The 19,905-nt window shown below is 36.7% G+C and overlaps 1 protein-coding gene across 1 annotated transcript in view; it reads left to right on the top strand.

Moving 5' to 3' along the window:
• ASTN2 (astrotactin 2) overlaps positions 1-19,905 on the top strand; it is a 1,115,013-nt gene that overhangs the window by 616,415 nt on the left and 478,693 nt on the right. The window contains 3 exon segments of the mRNA XM_020990605.2: positions 4,471-4,591; positions 4,594-4,636; positions 19,328-19,516. Of these exon segments, the coding sequence (XP_020846264.1) occupies positions 4,471-4,591; positions 4,594-4,636; positions 19,328-19,516 (353 nt within the window).

Here is a 19,905-nt window from a genome sequence, read left to right on the forward strand (position 1 = left end):
AAATGGGGGAAAAGGATGGAGAAAAAGACACAGATAGTAATCATAACTGTGAATGTGAATGGGATGAACTCTCCCATAAAATGGAAACGGATTGCAGAATGGATTAAAAACCATAATCCTACAATATGTTGTTTACAGGAAACACATTTGAAAAAGAGTGACACATACAGGGTAAAGGTAAAAGGCTGGAGCAGAATATATTATGTGTCAGCTGAAGTAAAAAAAGCAGGGGTAGCAATCCTGATCTCAGACAAAGCAAAAGCAAAAATAGATCTAATCAAAAGAGATAAGGAAGGAAACTACATCCTGCTAAAAGGCACCATAGACAATGAAGTAATATCATTACTAAACATATATGCACCAAATGGTATAGCATCCAAATTCTTACAGGAGAAGTTCAGGGAGTTACAGGAAGAAATAGACAGCAAAACTATACTAGTGGGGACCTGAACCTCCCCTCTCGCACTAGATAAGTCTAACCACAAAATAAACAAGAAAGAAGTTAAGGAGGTGAATAGAACATTAGAAAAGTTAGGTATGATAGACCTCTGGAGAAAACTGAATGGGGATAGAAAGGAATATACTTTTTTCTCAGCAGTACATGGCACATACACAAAAATTGACCATGTACTAGGGCATAAAAACCTCACAATCCAATGCAGAAAGGCAGAAATATTAAATGCATCCTTTTCAGATCATGATGCAATAAAAATTATATGTAATAAAGGGCCATGGAAAGATAGACTAAAAAATAATTGGAAACTAAATAATCTAATCCTAAAAAATGATTGGGTCAAACAACAAATCATAGAAACAATCAATAATTTCATTCAAGAGAATGACAATAATGAGACAACATACCAAAACTATGGGATGCAGCGAAAGCAGTTCTTAGGGGAAGTTTTATATCTCTAAATGCTTACATAAATAAAATAGAAAAAGAGGAGATTAATGAATTGGGCATACAACTAAAAAAACTAGAAAAAGAACAACTTAAAAATCCTCAACTAAACACCAAATTAGAAATATTGAAAACCAAAGGAAAAATTAAAAATTGAAATTAAGAAAACTATTGAACTAATAAATAAAACTAAGAGCTGGTTTTATGAAAAAACCAATAAAATAGATAAACCTTTGGTTAATTTAATTAAAAAAAGAAAGAAGAAAACCAAATTACTAGTATCAAGAATGAAAAGGGTGAAGCTACCACCAAGGAAGAGGAAATTAAAACAATAATTAGGAATTATTTTGCCCAACTATATGCCAACAAATTTGACAATCTTAGTGAAATGGATACATATTTACAAAAATATAAATTGCCCAGATTAACCGAAGAGGAAGTAAAATACTTAAATAACCCCATCTCAGAAAAAGAAATTGAACAAGCCATTGATGAACTCCCTAGGAAAAAATCTCCAGGGCCAGATGGATTTACATGCGAATTCTATCAAACATTTAAAGAACAATTAATTCCAATACTATATAGACTATTTGGGAAAATAGGTGAAGAAGGAGTCTTACCAAATTCTTTTTATGATACAAATATGGTGTTGATACCTAAACCAGGAAGAGTCAAAATAGAGAAAGAAAATTATAGACCAATTTCTCTAATGAATATAGATGCAAAAATTTTAAACAAAATACTAGCAAATAGATTGCAGCAACTTATCACAAGAATAATACACTATGACCAGGTAGGATTTATACCAGGAATGCAGGGTTGGTTCAATATTAGGAAAACTATCAGCATCATTGAGCATATCAACAACAAAACCAACAGAAACCACATGATCATCTCAATAGATGCAGAAAAAGCTTTTGATAAAATACAACACCCATTCCTATTAAAAACACTAGAAAGCATAGGTATAAATAGAGTCTTCCTTAAAATAATAAATAGCATATATCTAAAACCTTCAGCAAGCATTATATGTAATGGGGACAGGCTAGAAGCATTTCCAATAAGATCTGGGGTGAAACAAGGATGTCCATTATCACCACTGTTATTCAATATTGTACTGGAAACATTAGCTTTAGCAATAAGAGAAGAAAAAGAAATTGAAGGCATTAAAATAGGCAAAGAAGAAACAAAGCTATCACTCTTTGCAGATGACATGATGATATACTTAGAGAATCCTAGAGAATCAAGTAAAAAACTACTTGAAATAATAAACAACTTTAGCAAAGTTGCAGGCTATAAAATAAACCCACATAAATCATCAGCATTTCTATATATTACCAACAAAGCCCAACAGCAAGAGATAGAAAGAGAAATCCCATTTAAACTTACTGTAGACATTATAAAATATTTAGGAGTCTACCTCCCGAAACAAACCCAGGAACTCTATGAACACAATTACAAAACACTTTTCACACAAATAAAATCAGATCTAAATAATTGGAAAAACATCAGTTGCTCATGGGTAGGCCGAGCTAATATAATAAAAATGACAATCCTACCTAAGCTAATTTACTTATTCAGTGCCATACCAATCAAACTACCAAAAATTATTTTATAGAGTTAGAAAAAATAAACAAGATTCATTTGGAAAAACAAAAGGTCCAGAATATCAAAGGAACTAATGAAAGGAAATGCAGGGGAAGGTGGCCTAGCAATTCCAGATCTTAAATTGTATTATAAAGCAGCAATCATCAAAACTGCTTGGTACTGGCTAAGAAATAGGGAGGTGGATCAGTGGAATAGGTTAAATATGCAAGACACAGTAGTCAATGACTATAGTAATCTATTATTTGATAAACCCAAAGACCCCAGCTTCTGGGATAAGAACCCACTCTTTGAAAAAAACTGCTGGGAAAACTGGAAAAGAGTATGGCAGAAACTAGGCATAGACCCAAATCTCACACCATATACCAAAATAAAGTCAAAATGGGTTCATGACTTAGACATAAAGGCTGATACCATAAGTAAACTGGGAGAACAATGAATAGTTTACCTATCAGATCTATGGAGAACAGAAGAATTCATGACCAAACAGGAGATAGAGAACATTATGAAAAGCAAAATGGATAATTTTGATTACATTAAATTGAAAAGTTTTTGCACAAACAAAGCTAATGCAACTAGGATTAGAAGGAAGGTAGAAAATTGGGAAAGAATTTTTACAACCAGTCTCTCTGATAAAGGCCTCATTTCTAAAATATATAGAGAATTAAGACAAATTTATAAGAACACAAGCCATTCCCCAATTGATAAATGGTCAAAGGATATGAACAGACAGTTCTCAGATGAAGAAATTAAAGCCATCTATAGTCATATGAAAAAATGCTCTAAATCGTTATTGATTAGAGAAATGCAAATCAAAACAACTCTGAGGTACCACATCACCTATCAGATTGGCCAACATGACAAAACAAAAATGATAAATGTTGGAGAAGATGTGGGAAAATTGGAACACTAATACATTGTTGGTGGAGTTGTGAAATGATCCAACCATTTTGGAGAACAATTTGGAACTATGCCCAAAGGGCTACAAAAATGTGCATACCCTTTGATCCAGCAATAGCACTTCTAGGGCTATATCCCAAAGAGATCAAACAAATGGGAAAAGGACCCACATGTACAAAAATATGCATAGTAGCTCTTTCTGTGGTGGCAAAGAACTGGAAATTGAGAGGATGCCCATCAATTGGGGAATGGCTGAGCAAGTTGTGGTATATGAATGTAATGGAATACTATTGTGCTATAAGAAATGATGAACAGGCTGACTTCAGAAAAACCTGGAAAGACTTATATGGTCTGATGCTGAGTGAAGTGAGCAGAACCAAGAGGACTTTGTAGACAATAACAGCCACGTTATGCACTGACTAATATTATTAAACTGAACCCTTCTCAACATTACAAGGATCTAAGACTTGTCCAGAGGCCTCGGCATGGAAAATGCTGTCTACATCCAAAGAAACAACTATGGAAGTTGAATCACTATCACTTATTTTTACCTTCTGTTGAGTTTTGTTTTATGTTTCTGATGGTTTCTCCTATTGGTTTTCATTTTTACTTACAACTTCACTAATGTGAAAATATGTGTCATGGGTATGTAAATGTAAAGCCTATATCAGATTGTGCACCATCTTGGGGAGGGTTGGGGAGAGGAAGGGGAGAAAACTTTTCAACTCAAAAGCATGTGGAAGTGATTGTTGATAAATCAAAATAAATTAATAAAATTAAAAAATAAAATAAAATAAATGTTGGTTTGATCAGTTGATTGGGTGACTGACAGACTAGGTGATATCTAAGATGTCTTCTAACTTTTTCTACATCCTAAATATATGACAAATTCTGATGATCTTGTATTGTAAATTGTTCTGTTTTCTAAAGTTCCTTCTAATTCTATAGTTCGTATACTAAAACTCTGTGCTTTTTGGCTTCTCCTTGTGCTAATACTCAATGAAGTTATGAAGGATATTTTTATGTCCCCAATCTCCAGTATTCTTTTTTTTTTCTTCTTGCAGTGCCCAGAAGAGCTGCGGCCAATGAAAGATGGTACTGGCTGCTATGACTACTCCAAAGGGATTGATTGTTCAGATGGTTTCAATGGGGGTTGTGAACAGCTATGTCTCCAGCAGACTCTACCCTGCCTTATGATGCCTCTTCCAGCACCATCTTCATGTTTTGTGGGTGAGTGTGTTTGCCAAGAGGCAATAATCTCCATTATTGTTACAAGATAATCTATTTTCTGCACAGCTGTCAAATTTATAATCTTAAAGCATAGTTCTGATCAAGTTACTATGTTATTCAAAAAAACTCTGTTGGTTCTTGTTGCCTTTTGGATAAAATAAACTCCTCTATTTGATCCCTAAAGCCATTCATTCTAAATCCAACTGGTTTGTCTAGATAGATAGGTATCACATGATTTTTCCCTACACCCTGTATTCGAACCATGTTGGCCTAGAGGATGTTCCTCTTACATGACATTCGATTTCTCACTCCTGTATCTTTGAACAGGCTGTATCACATTCCTGGAATGCTCTCTCTCCTCATCTCTACTGCTTGGAATACATAGCTCCCTTCAAAGCTCAACTCAAGTGCCACCTATTATAAGAAGCCTTTTCTTATAGCTTTTGTTAGTACATCTTCCTTAACCATCTCCCCCTTCATCCTCCCACAAAATACTTCACATTTATTTTGTATTTACTTGACTGTGTGCATGTTGTTTTCCCTGCCCCCAGGAACTACTCTAGTACAGGGGCTGTTATACTTGTTAAATTGAAATGATAAGACTTAGAAAGAGAGATGGTTTTCATCTTTTTAAATGATTAGCAGAAACTCAATTAATTAGGGCATTTACTTAGCTAAACTTTTTTTTTCTCTGCTGGACATTTAATCAAAGTAGCAAATCTTAAAATAATCCAATTCAGTTTAAGAAATATTTATTAATTGCATTCTGTGTTTTGGTTATTAGGATATAAAGATAAAAATGCAAGTACTTGTCTTTATGGCAGTAGAACTGCCTTAATTTGAAAGAAGGGATGCTAGGTGGCACAGAGGATAAACTGCTAGGCCTGGAGTCAGGAATACCCAAATTCAATCTGACTTCAGCTACTAACTAGCTGTGTGACCCTGGGCAAGTCATTTAACCCTGTTTGCCTCAGTTTCCTCATCTGTAAAATGAGCTGGAGAAGGAAATGGCAAGCCACTCAGTATCTTTGCCAAGAAAACCCCTAGTAGGGTCATGAAAAGTTGGAGATGACTGAAACAACTGAACTACAATGAGAGATTGGAAAGAACTCTGAAATTCATAGGTCTATAGGATCATAGTTCTAGAGTCTGAAGGTACCTTAGAAGTCAGCCATTCAAATTCTTCATTTTACAGATGGGAAAACTGAGGCCCAGGGAAGTCATGAAACTTCTCCAAGTCACAAAGGTAGTAATAACCAGAATTGGACTAGAATTTGGGTATTCTGGCTCCAGAGCCATTGTTCTTGCTACTGTACCATGACAAGTCATAAGATCTCTGTTGAAATCCCAGCTATGCCATTTATACCTTGTGTGAATTTGGTCTTCATTTTATTCAATTCAATTAAAGAAAGATTTAAGTGTGTAGCATGTGCCAAGCACTGTGATGGGGATATGAAGCCCAAAATGAAACAGTCCCTCCCCTCAAGGACCTTACCTTCCACTGAAAAGAAACAATATGTCTGTGTATAAGTAAATGGAAGATAATTACAGAGCTTTGAGAACTGAGTGTGAAAGCAGAGAGCACTAACATTTGGAGAGCTCAAGAGGGATGAAGTAGTGGGTTAGATTAAATATATCTTTAAGAAACTCCACCTCTAAGCTTTATGATGCTGGGGAGTGCATAGTATAGTAAGGGGGAGGCACAAGAATAAAGAGAATATTAAGTTCAAAAAACATTAAATGCATAGGAAAGGTCTGATGGAGTGAAAAGAAAAGTGGGGAAAGGAAGAGATTGCTTTGAGCTCTGTAGCTAGGGTGGGGAGGGGTATAGAAGGTTTCTGACAATTTATTTTTGTAGTGTTTTAAGGATTACATTGTATTTTTTTATAACAACTCTATCAGGTAGGTAGTGTAAATAGCATTATTTTGATTTTGCAGATGAGAAAACTGAAGTTAAGTAATTTGTTCATTATCACACAACTAGTTATTATTTAAGGCAAGAATCAAACTCCTCATCTATTACATGTGGTTTTCTCTCACCTAAGTGTATCTTTGATAGAAGAGAAGGCTTTCAAAAGGAGACACTCTTGGGCTTAGAAAGAAGTCTATAGCAATGAGATAGTATAGTGACCAGGGGTGATGAATCTGTGGCCTATTAGGTCTTGGGTGTGGCCTTTTGACTGAGTCCAAATTTTACGGAACAAATCATTTTATTAAGGGGATTTGTTCTGTGAAGTATGGATTCAGTCAGAGGGCTGCACTTGAGGACCTAGAGGGCCACAAGTGGCCTCGAGGCCGTTGGTTCCCCACCCCTTGTAGTCTAATGACAGAGTGAGATTAGGGAGCATTGCATAGCTTCATTTTTCTGGAATACAGAATGCTTGAAGGGGATGAATTTGGGAATAAAAGGAGGAAAAGGTAGATTAGAACTAGATTGTGGACAACTTTAAGTGCTAGACTAGTTTGTTAGTCACCTTAGGCAACTGTGTGATATATTGGGTAGAGTGATGGACTTGAGTCAACAAAACCTCAGTTCAAAGGTGCTTTAGGTACTTGATAGTAGTGTGACCCTGGGTAAGTCACTTAAACTCTCTTATCCTCAGTTTCCTTATCTATAAAATGGAAATAGTAAAAGTACCTCACACAACACACACACACACACACACACACACACACACACACACACACACACACACACCCCAGTCTGTCAACTTTAAGGTACTTTGTAAACACTAGTTATTATTATTGCTAAGGCAATGAGTTTGCATTTTCTCCTATGAGCAACAGATTACCAAATAAAGTTCTTGAGCTGGGAAATGACAGTATTATACCTCGGATGATGATTCAGGCAGCAGTATGAAGGATTAGATGAGAAAGTTGAGACTGGACAAAGGGAGCCCAATTAGGAATTTATTATAATTATCCAGGGGAGAGGTGATGAGGATCTGAAGTATGGTGCTGTCAAAGTAATTTTAAAAAGGGGATGGATAAAGGGAATATCAGAGATTTAAGAGCAGAATTTTTTCAAAATGTGTCCTGAACTCAGCACACATTCTTCCTGTCTCCTGCATCCTCTCCATCTACATCTGTAGCCCTAGGCAGTTGTCATGAATGTGCACAATGATGACTCTGTGTCCCCGAAGTATCCTCAGTCATCAAAAAAAGATTCAGTTATGGTTCCTTGACCTTACTGGGCTAGGTGGTATAGTAGAAGGAACACTGAACAGGAATCCAAAGACCTGAGCTTTATTCACAAATCTACCACTTATTAAATTGTGGGAATATGAATAAGTCATTTAAAGTCAATTAGCCTCAGTATCTCTATCTGAAAAACAGGGATGTCTACCCTTTTTACTTCCCAGGATTATTATGAGGATCAAATGTGACAACATGTATGAAAATATTTCTTAAATTGTAAAACACTTTACAAATGAGAGGGACTTTATTCTTATTACTCACTTCAACAAGAGATTGAGATAATAGGATTATGGTTCTAAATTAGGAAGAGATCTCAGGGGACAGTTAGCATAACCGTCTCATTTTACAAAAGAAAAAAAAATAGTGAGGGAAGCCCAGTAGGTTAAGCAACCTAAAATATGCAAAAGTAATTTTTGTCCATAGGGATTAAAACAGAAGGGATGTGGGGACTCATTATCAGTGACACAGGAAATTAAATTAACTGGAATGGCTTATTCTTTCCCCCACACTCAGTGTAATGGACATTTTTTGTGTACTTCTCTTTCCTAATCCTCTTTTCTTTCTTTGTCTAATTATTAATTATATTATATAATAATGATCTCATCAATGTTGGCATTCCTTACATGCATGTCCTATCATCTCATGCAATTCCTGTTTATGTTCTTCTAGAGATCCTTACCCCCAAAGAATCTACAGTAATCAGCATGCTGGAAAGCCTTCCTCTGAGTCTCTACATTTCATGGGTATCAATGGAGTACTTAGGCTCTTCATATATTATCTGTCTGTCACTCTTGCCATATGACTTCTATACCTCCTTTGCTGATCATATGTGCTCAGTGATATTCTGTAAGCATTTCTTGTGCATAAAAGCATATCCTCAGAAATATGCTTCATCCTATGTGCACTCATCATGCAAGTCTCCATTGCCCTTCTGCTCACCTGTAACTTTGATTCTCCAGAGATTGTTTCTAAGATTCCCAACCATAAGCATCACTGGGAGTATATTTGCTTTCAAAAGATAAGTCTTTGTATAAGATAAAACATTAAAAATGCAATATAATTTCCCATATTTAATCAACCCCATCCGCAGGTAGCAGTAGATAGAGTGCTGGTACTGCAGTCACAAAGATCTAAATTCAAATACAGCCTCAGACACTTACTAGCTGTGCAACCCTAGGCAAGTCACTTAGCCTCTCTTAGCTTAAGTTTCCCTTTCTGTAAAATGGGGATAATGAAAGCACCTACTTCCCAAGGTTGGTATGAAGCTCAAATAGTATAATATTATAGAGCATTTTGCAAACCTTAAAGTACTATATAAATTTTAGCTGCAATTATTATTGTTGTTCTTAATAGTTTATTATTATTGTTATTAAATGTCAAATATCATTGTGCTCATTTTAAAGAGGCAGGTAGACTGTCATTTGCCTATGGTCACACACCTAGGAAGTAAGGGGGACTAGCAAAGCAGATAGATGGTTCAATTGATAGAGCACTGGGCCTGGAGTCAGGAAGACCCAATTTCAAATTCAGTCTTAGACATTTATTAGCTGTGTAACACAGGGCAAGTCACTTAACCTCTCTTTGCCTCAGTTTCCTCATCAGTAAAAAAGGAATACTAATAGGACGTACCTTCTAAGGTTATTGCAAAGATTAATTGAGATAATAATTGCAAAGCTCTTATTACAGTCCCTGCACATAATAAGCACTATATAAATGTTAACTATTTATTATTATTATTTATTAAGAATCAAGCACAGTCTTCTGATTCAAACTCCAGTCTTTTTTCTTTTCTACTTCTATCACACCTGCACTTCTTCCTTACAGGCACTCTGGCTATAGCTTGGGGAGATCTCGGGCCCCTAGCAGTCAATCAGCAAAATAAATAAGAAATAAATTACCATATGCAGACCTAAATTTATGGCAGTCCTCCTTCAACTTAAGTGACTGCAGGGCAGTGGTATGTGAATTATGCATAGGCACAGTTCTGCAAGCCTGCATACAAAAGAATTTTTGTGTTTGCCAATGCTTTTTAAAACCCTCTTTGTTGTTCAGTGGGACTGAGTAGGCTTCCACAGATGTTCCCATCTATGAATGATCATATCATATCATATCCCTAAATAGGAATTTAAGATTTTCCAGTCTTGTGGCCTTGTTTTACAGATAAGGAAACTGAGGTATCAAGAAAAGAAGTTACTTGCCTAAGGTCACAAAGAATGTAGCAGAGCCAGGACTCCAAGACAGGTCTTCTTCCTCTGTGTCATATATTAATTCCACTATATATGCCATGGTCGGGATCAGCATTTTAACTAATGATTTGGCAAACAGTGGAAATTATGCCTCAGAAAAGTGGCACAGGATATGCCCGGATATCAATTTTTAAGACAATTTCAACTGAAGATGGGTTAGAAATCTCAGCCTACCCAACCCTCTCCAGCTACTGCCCAAAGAGTCATTGGGGATGCAGAGAGCCAGTCAGCATGAGAAGCTGAGGAGGAGCGACTAGCCATCTGTTAGCATCTTGTTTTAGCTAACGATACCTTCTAATTAGGTGCTAAGCTCAGGTCCTTTTTTTTCTTCCAATATTGTTAGAACTGTTCAAATTTGAGTGCCCTGAAACAAAGGCTTAGTCACTCTACCTTAGTTGGGCTATTGCCTCAAATGGCTCTTCAAACTGTGCTGAAACAGTTTGAGTGGATTGAATAAGTGTGTGTATATACACATACATACGTATACATATATACATATATATTACCCCCTCTCCACCCCTTCCCACCCTCATTGACACTACATAGATATGTTATATATTATATTATTATGTATTATATCATATATATTATAGTACATAATATATCTATATCTATAGTGTTAATGAGGGTGGGAGGAATTGGAGGGGAGCACATCCTGCTCAGTAGGTAAGAGAACTTATCTATATGTTTCAGCCTTTGTGCTAGAATGCCCAGTTCTGGCTGGCACATCTGTAAATACAGGAACCAATTAGCCCTTTCCAAGGAATGCAAAGAAAGAATGAAAAATTAAGAGCCCTTCAAAACCAGCATTAATATTATAAGACTTTGAAAGAGGTCTAGTAGCAATGGAACATTACTTGCATTTGAGATAAATTTTTTCATCAAAACAATGAACCCCATTTGGAGGTGCCTGTGAGACATTTATAGCAGAAAACTTGTTTTGTTTTTGTTTTTTAAAGTCAGAGAGACAGCAAGAGGGCAGAAGAATGATTTCCCACTTGAAGAAGTCAGAATTAGCTGAAGTCAGAACCAACAACCTAAAAATAGCAGTGGTCATTTGGAAAGCCAGAGCCAGAGTTCCAGTTGGGTAACTCCCAGCCCATGGTTTTTTCTACTGTACTGATGAGATCTAGATTTTTTGGGTTTTGGAACCTTGAAATCACAGCATGGTGGGTCCTGCCAGAATGAATTCGACCCAAATCTTTCAGCCAGAGACAAAGTTTTATTAGGGGTGGGCCATACAGGCCAGACTCTTAAGGAATCTGAACATTAGTGATGCCTGTAAGGATGAACCGGCATGAGGAAGTCTCAGAGTTTAAATGGGGGCCGGGATGAATCTTATATACCGTCAAGTAATTTTGGAGTATTGGGAGGAAGGCCTGGGAAGAGGATCTGGGTGACTGGGAGTCTCTGGGAGGTTGCAGCGAATAGACCATAAAGGAAAGGAAACTGGAAGGAAGAGGTTTGAATGGGGTCTAGATAAGATCAAAGGTGGGAAATATACTAGGATTAAGAGGTTTTCAAAGGGAGTTTGGGATAAGAATAAAAGATAAGGAAGGTCCAGTTGAGTGGAGTATAGCCTCAGGCAGCTGTTTGAGAGCAAGTAGATGAGTGAGGTCAGAGAAAGTTTATGGGTTTTCTGGGGCCTGTAGACAAATGGGACCCAAATTCTTTTTGAGGAGAGGGACAAAGGTCGCAGCTTGGCCCATACCCCATCAGTACCATGCTGCATTAATAACTCTATTTAATATAGCACTTTTTGGTTTCAAAGTACTTCACAGACTGTTTGGTCCTTATAGCCATCTAATATAGGCAGTGCAACTATTCCTATTATAGGGGTTGGGAAGTGAATTTCAGAGAGGTCAAGTTCCTTCTGTGTCCCACAAACTAATAAGTGGCTGCTAGTAATGCTCATGACTTCTCTGTTGGATAGATTATCTGTAATTATCTTTAATTTATGAGAGAGAGAGAGAGAGAGAGAGAGAGAGAAGAGAGAGAGAGAGAGAGAGAAAGAGAGAGAGAAGGAGAGAGAGAGAGAAACATTTCATTTGTTTATAGTTGTTTGTATGTTTTCTTCCCCTTCAGACTGAATTCCTTGAGGGTATGCACTGTTTTTGCCTTTCTTTGTATCCCTAGTGATTTGCACAATGCCTAACTTGGTAGGCACTTCATAAATGCTTACTGACTTTGTGTGGTAGGTCCTGAACTCAAACCTATCTTTTCTAACCCCTAACCTGGATCTCTTCACATTATATCTCCAAATAACCTTAAAAACCTCAGTTTGCCTGGGATTTGTCTGGCAAATTTATTAGACTATGAGTTCTTTGAAGACAAGGTCAAAGTTCAACTTTGCCTCTCCCTTAACACCTAAATCAATATTTTGCATGCAGAATACACTTAATAGATATTTTTTGGAGTAATTGTTTGATTTGCAATTGATTGCCAGATTACAATTGATTGCCAGATGGCCCCTTGGTTTTACAAAGTGAGTTTAAAGGAGAAATCACATCTATAAAAGGCCTTCCTGTCCCATAAGAAGAGGGAGGTAAAGGCAACTAAGTCCATGCCTTGAGAGAAAGTTCCTATTTTTTATCTGCTTGCTTACTTAATTTATTTATTCCTCTTTGCATATGTATAAATATAGCTCTGTGCAGATCTTGGCCAAGTTCCTACATGCCTACGCTCTTTAGACTTTCTGTAAGAAAGTCTCCCAGACGACAAAATGTTCCAAAGGAGCTGTATAATTATGTGGCATGGTACAAAAATAAAATTAAAAAAAAACAACATAAAACCAAAAAAACCAAACAGACCTTCAAATAAACCATTCTGTGCCCCAGGGTGGCTGGAGGGAGAAAGCTGCTCATGTTAGTATAACAGAGCTCAGAGAAATAGATGCCTTTTATTTGTCCTTGATACCCAAGGCTAATGGCACCACTGAAGGTCTTGGCAAAGAGTAGATTCTATTACTGTGAGGCAAGAGATGGAGCTGGAGCTAGGAAGGAAGCTCAGGGTCACAAAACAAGCTCACAGATGGGAATCCTGTTAGGAGGCAGGAATGTTTCATAGAAAGAGAAAGAGATGTGGAGTCAGGTGTGTCGAATCCTGCTTCTGTTACTTAGTAGCTTTGTCACCTTGGATAAATCATGTCACCTCTTTGGCCTTCAGTTTTCTTTTCTATAAAACATAGGGGTTACTCTAGAATCAGAGGTTTTTAACCTGGAGTTCATGAACTTGGTTATTTTTAAAGATACTTTGATAAGTTAAATATGATTTCTTTTCTTTGTAATCTTATATATTATATTTTATGCATTTAAAATGATTGAGAAACATCCAGGGATTTCACTAGACTGCAAAAAGGGGTCTGTGACACAAAAACATTAAGAACTCCTGATCTAGATTATATGGGTATTTCTTCTAAATCCAATAATCCTATGAATCCTAAATTCAATTGTAAGCCAGAGACAAAAATCTGAGGTCTTTGGTGATCAAGGTTCTGGGGATCAAATTTCTTGACATCACTGATCAAAGGCAGAGCCAAGGAAAAGTGCTGTTACTCTGAAGGCAAGTTTGTAGAATTGTGCTCCTCAGTGTGTTACTAACACATACAATAAGGTTTATAATAAAATTAATTCCTGTATTACATAAAGAGTAGGAACCTTTATCCTTAAAAGCACATAGCCTTGTAATCTGACTCTTTGATATTTCAAATCTGTGCATTTAGAAAAAAAAAAGTTATATCGAAAGTGTCCTTTACTGGGCTTCTCATTACACTACAGGTAGCTGCATACTTTGTCTATCCCTGAGTCTTCTTCTGAGCCATAAGAAAGGGAAAATGATGAATGAAAGATTATAGCCTCATATGATTTAATCAATTAATAAACATTTATTAATCACCTACATGTCAAGCACTGTGTTAAGGGCTGAGAATATAAAGACAAAAGTGAAATGGTACATAAGAAGATATAGGGGCAGCTAGGTGGCACAGTGGATAGAGCACTGGTCCTGGAGTCAGGAGGAACTGAGTTCAAGTCTGGCCTCAGACACATAACACTTAATAGCTGTGTGACCCTGGGCAAGTCACTTAACCCCATTGCCTAGCCAAAAAATATATATATGCATATATACATACACACACATATATCTATATATCTATATATCTATATTTGTTGTTTTTATTGAATCATGTCTGACTCTTAGTGACAAAGATACTGGAACAGTTTGCCATTTCCTTTACCAGTTCATTTTACAGATGAGGAAACTGAGGCCACATGGATTAAATGACTAGCCTAAGGTCACACAACTAGAAAATGCCTGAGGTCAGATTTGAACTCAGGTCTTTCTGAGAGCTAGTGGATTGAGCACCAGGCCAGGAATCAGAAAAACCTGAGTTCAAATCTAGCCTCAGGCACTTCCTAGCTGTATGACCCTGGAATTTTGACACTGAGTATAATGCTTTGTTTCTCCATGCAACACTTCTATCTAGACTCTATTACAACTCAGTCTCGGTAAAACACATGACTCAATGATGCAGGATCAAGTGGTATTAGTGCATGTGTGTCCAGAGGGGGGCATTATCCTCTCCTGCCTTTCTCATCTCTCTCCCAAAATTCCATCTCTGCAGCTAGGTGACCCAGTGGATAGAATACTGGACCTGGAATCAGAAAGATCCTGGGCAAGTTGTGTAACCTCTGTCTGCCTCAATTTTATCATCTGTAAATTGGGGATAATAACCTACCTCCCAGGGTAATAGTGAGGATCAAATGAAGTAATAAATATAAAGAGCTTAGCATAGTACAGCGCCTGGCAAACAGGAAGTTCTGTGTAAATGCTAGTTATTTGTTGTTCTTTTTATCATCATTATCAAGCACCCAAAGGAGAAAAATATTCAGAGAATTATACCTAGAAGGGGTGCTGTGATTCAGAATCAATAGTACCTAGTTTGCTTCATTAGTGAGGAGCATAAAGATTACAGCTAGGATTAACATATTTGCTCTTCCTTCTGTACTACCTAGGCCTGAGTACTTGACAATGCTGAACAAGGGTGAGGGTGATAGTAGTAGTAGTAATATTTATGTATCGAAGGAATGAATGAATGAATGAATGAAGATGAGACGATAAAAGGACAACTTGATATTGGGTGCCATTTTAAAGTTCTTAATGTTTTAATATTCATTGCTTCTCACAACAACCCTGCAAAGTAGGAAAGATGGAGGTTATTACAGGGTATCCCACTTTGTAGATGAGGAAACTGAATGTAATAGAAATGAAGTGACTTATCCCAGCTAATACGTAATACTAGTAAGACATTTTAGCTGGTAAATAATGCAGATAGCACTTGAATCTGGTTCTTCTGACTCTTATTCTGCAGTGGTTGGTTTGGAATTGAGGAAGCTGGGCTCAAGTCCTAGCTTTGCTACATATTACCTGTGTGACTTTGGGTAAGTCACTTAACATTTCTCAGCTTCAGTTCCTTCATACTAAGAAGGACTTAGACCAGATGACCTCTCAGGTCCTTTCCAATTCTAAATCTATAGGCTTAGCAAGATTAAAAGCTTTGAATGCTGAAGCAATAATGGATAGGCTCTGTCTTATCTGAGGAAAAATGCTAAGTGTGTAAAAGTCATTACCATAAAATTGGACACCACATTTTGTACACACAACAGTTTACAAACAGCGTTTGCTAAGGCAATGAGTGGTTGGTATCTCCAGTGGTGGAAGATGTATCCATATTGATAAAGTCATAGATCTTTGAATTATTGAAGTAATAATAATTGACATTTTATAGTGCATTTTAGTTTAGATGTGTTTTCTTCACAGCATCTCTGTGGTGGTATTAGTATTCTTAACTCTAGTTTCCAAACTATTAAACTGAGCTTTAAGGAGATGAAGTGATTTGTTCAAAGTCATATATTTAGTAAGTGGCAGAGCTGTTTTTTTTTAGCATAGGTCCTCTGAGTTCATCATACTTTGGATAGGCATTTTCTACCATGGAATCCATAAGAAGGAAACTGAGGCTGTGTATTTAAAAGAGAGGTAGTTACTTTTAAGTATTTCTCAGAAGAAACCCTCTTGCATTCAAGGCCCTGTGTCTGGGGGTACAGTCACTGTTCTTTGTACTATTGTGCTTTGGTTTTCAAGGACATAGCATTGCTGACTAGGCAATGAAGAAGCATGTTTCTCCAAGCATCCAGGAGGCTCATTCATCAGAGGATGGCAGAGTCAGATACTCAAAGAGAAGGAAATTCTCTCTGCTGAGGATAGGCTTACCAGCTTCTCTGACATACCATCCCCCTTGTCTATAACATTTTATTGCTTGCTACAGAGATGATGAAGATGTAAGAAGTGAGTTCAGAGCCTCATATAGTATGAAGAATTTGGGGCATTATTCCCTCAACCTACCCCAAGTCAAATGTGACACAGAAAACAATTCTGAACAGGATTCTAGTTTCACCATGAACTCTCAAACCAAAGAGATAGTATAGAAAAGGTGATGGGTAAATACCCAGCAAGCCATGCACCTCAAAAGAATTTAGACTACAAGCTTCTTGAGACCAGCACCATGTAACACAAAGAGAATTAAACTTGGTGCCAAAATATTTTAACTAGATTTTTCTATCTAACATTTACTAGCTGTCACCCTGGAAAAGAAACTTCACCTCTATGTGCCTTGCTTTCCATATCTTTAAAAATATAGAGTATAATTTATGCACTACCTGCTTTGGAGATTTTTTTCCCCTTTGAAACCTTAAAGTAGTCTAGAAATGTGAACAATTATGATGATAAAGGTGATATCCTCATTTCCTGTACAGTGTTTTGTATACAGCTTTCCACATAGGAAAAAAAAATTTGTGACTAGTTGATTTCCCTTCCCCTACCCTAAGATACTCAGCCTAAAATAAAACCAGTGATGGAGAGTCAGCATAGTACAGTGGAAAGAACAATGGATTTGGAATCGGAGGACTTAATTTCCAACTTTACCTCTGCCACTTACTACCTGTGTGACCTTGGAAAAATCCTCTAATCATTATGGGCTTCAGTTTCTTCATCTGTAAAATGAGGGATTGGGTTAGATGATCTCTAAAGCCCCTTCAAGCTCCAAAGTCAGTGATCTTATGGAGGTCTCCTGTCCTCCTTGCTGCTTCACTATCTGTTCTAAATATGCCACTATGTGCAAGTTGCTCACTTCAGCAATGTAACCCTGCCAAGAGGACGTTTTCTAGGGGCCATTATTAGCTATCAGGATTGGGTGATTAGAGGTTCAGGACAGCCATTGCTGCCATGTGTCAATTTGGATTTCCAGCTTCTGACTTCAACGAAAGCAGTGTGTTGAGAGCTGTCCACAGTGCTGAAGGGACCATCCCTGCTGTTACAAGGGTGATTAAAGCCTACTTTCTGCTACAGTTTTTAGACGTGGTAGACAGCTACTTTGGGAATACAGTTTGTCTTGAGAAACTATTTGGTAATTCCCTTCCAATTGATCTGGACTCCTTTTTTTGGGTCTGTATGTTCATAAAAAGGTTTAAAGAAGGTGTTGTATAATTAAGTATGTCAGTATTCTTGAACTCCCCCCAAATAATTATAAGTGCCTTTCTTTAACTGCTAATTAATATGTTAACAGGCTATTTGAGGGATGTCTCTGTGCCTATGAATTATGCTTAGGATTTATGTCCCATTAAGCAGGAGCATCATGTATTAATAGATGACTGGAATTGGAGTCAGGGTGTTCTGGGTTCAAATCCTCTGGTATTTTAAAGCTATATAAGTGTGGTCATGTCACTTGAATAAATGGAGCCTCAGTTTACCTTCATTAAAAAAGGATAATATTATTTGTAATACTCAACTTGCAGGGCTGTTGTAAGGCTTGAATGAGATAATGTATGTGAAGTGCTTTGCAAATGCAAAATTCACTATATAAATGAATTATTATTATTTTAAGAAATTATTTGAAAAGAATTGGGCTACTCTCAGACCAGTTCTAGTTATTTCTCTAGATTTTGCTTTTTTCATGCCTGAGCACAAAATGAGTGAACACAGGAGAGCTTTTTGGTCATAATGTATTAGAACTGAAAGGAACTTTAAAACATTGAATGTTAGAGCTAGATGGGGCCCTAAAAAAAGAAGACTGTTAGAGATAATTCTCAAAAAACTGCAAATTATTAACAACCTTGTGAAAGATTGCTCCAACTAACTAATAATAAGAAAAATTCAAATGAAAACAACTCTGAGATTTTACCTCACACCCAGAAAATTGACAATGATGACAATAGATGCAAATAATAAATGTGGGTGAAGCTTAAAAAAGGGCAGACTTTTTAGAATTATACTTTTTAGAAAAGTGACTAAACTATTGCTATCCTTTGACTCAGAAATTTTATTTCAAGGCATATAACCAAAGGAGATCAGAGACAAAAATAAGGGTCCTAAATACACCAAAATATTCATAATAATATTTCTTGATGTTGTAGCAAAGAAATGGGGAAAAATATAGCAGATTCCTATAGATTTCCGAATGGCTAAACAAATTATGTTAAGTGACTCTAATGGAATATTATTGAACCGTAAGAAATTATGAATGTGAATTTATAAAAACATGGTTTAAGACTTACATGATCTGAGACAGAGTGAAGTAAGTAGAACTGTCAAAAGGTTATATAAAATGCCATGATAATGTAAACAGAAAAATAAAAATAAAATAAAACTGAACATTTTGTGTTCACTGATTATGCTTTACCCTGGGACAAAATTAAGAAAATGTACCTCCTTTCATTCATTGGAAAGGTAGAGGACATTTGATGTGTATATTTCATATACAATTAGATATAGTTGATGTGTTTGTGAATTTTGCTTAAGTTTTTTTTTCGAACTTACTTTTTTAAAAAAAAATCTTTGTTATAAGAGATGATTAGCTGGATAGGAGAGGGGAAGGGATATCTTTAGAACTGAATGAAATATGAAAACAAAAGTTATAAATAAAAGTAAGATAACATTTTTAAAAAAGAAAATTAACTGTTAAAATATAGACTCATAAACTGGTAGAGTTGCAAGGGATCTTAGAGATCATCCAATCAAACTCCTTTATTTACATGGGAACCTGATGCCCAGAGAAGGGAAATGATTTTCCCAAATTCATACAACTAATGACAGAGTCAAGACTAAAACACAGATCTCCTGAGTACCATCATTCTTTCCATTACACCTCATTGTTTGCTGGGGTGTGGGTCTAATTATCTCATCTGTCATTTCCTAGCTGTGTGGAGGAATATAAGCTGGCTCCAGATGGTAAATCCTGCCTCATGCTATCGGATGTCTGTGAGGGCCCCAAGTGCCTCAAGCCTGATTCCAAGTTCAACGACACTCTCTTTGGGGAGATGTTGCATGGTTACAACAATAGGAGCCAGCATGTCAACCAGGGCCAAGTCTTCCAGATGACTTTCAGGTATGAGTTGGACCTTGTCTATTCCCTGTTGATATAATAAGAGTTGTGTCCAAGTTATTCAATTTAAATGCAAGGCAAAAGGAAGGGAGTAGAGGATTAATATCAAGCACTATTGAACATATTAACTGAACACACCGAAATTTATCTCCCATTTCTTCATGTTTCTGCTTTTACTTATGGTTTTCTAAATCCTGCCTCAAAGTATATGGAAGTATGGATATAATTTCTGTAGTGGAAAGAACTGTCTTTGTCATCAAATAACTTAGGTTTCAATCTCATCTTTTCTACTCAGTATCTATGTAACATTTGGCAAATTGCTTCCCTGCCCTAGGCCTCAGTTTCTCCATTGGTAATATGATAGGACCAGACAAGATGATTTCTAAAGCCCT

This window comes from Phascolarctos cinereus, unplaced genomic scaffold, assembly GCF_003287225.1.
Source record: "Phascolarctos cinereus isolate Bilbo 61053 unplaced genomic scaffold, phaCin_HiC Scaffold_2;HRSCAF=192, whole genome shotgun sequence".
In the NCBI taxonomy this organism is placed as follows: domain Eukaryota; kingdom Metazoa; phylum Chordata; class Mammalia; order Diprotodontia; family Phascolarctidae; genus Phascolarctos; species Phascolarctos cinereus.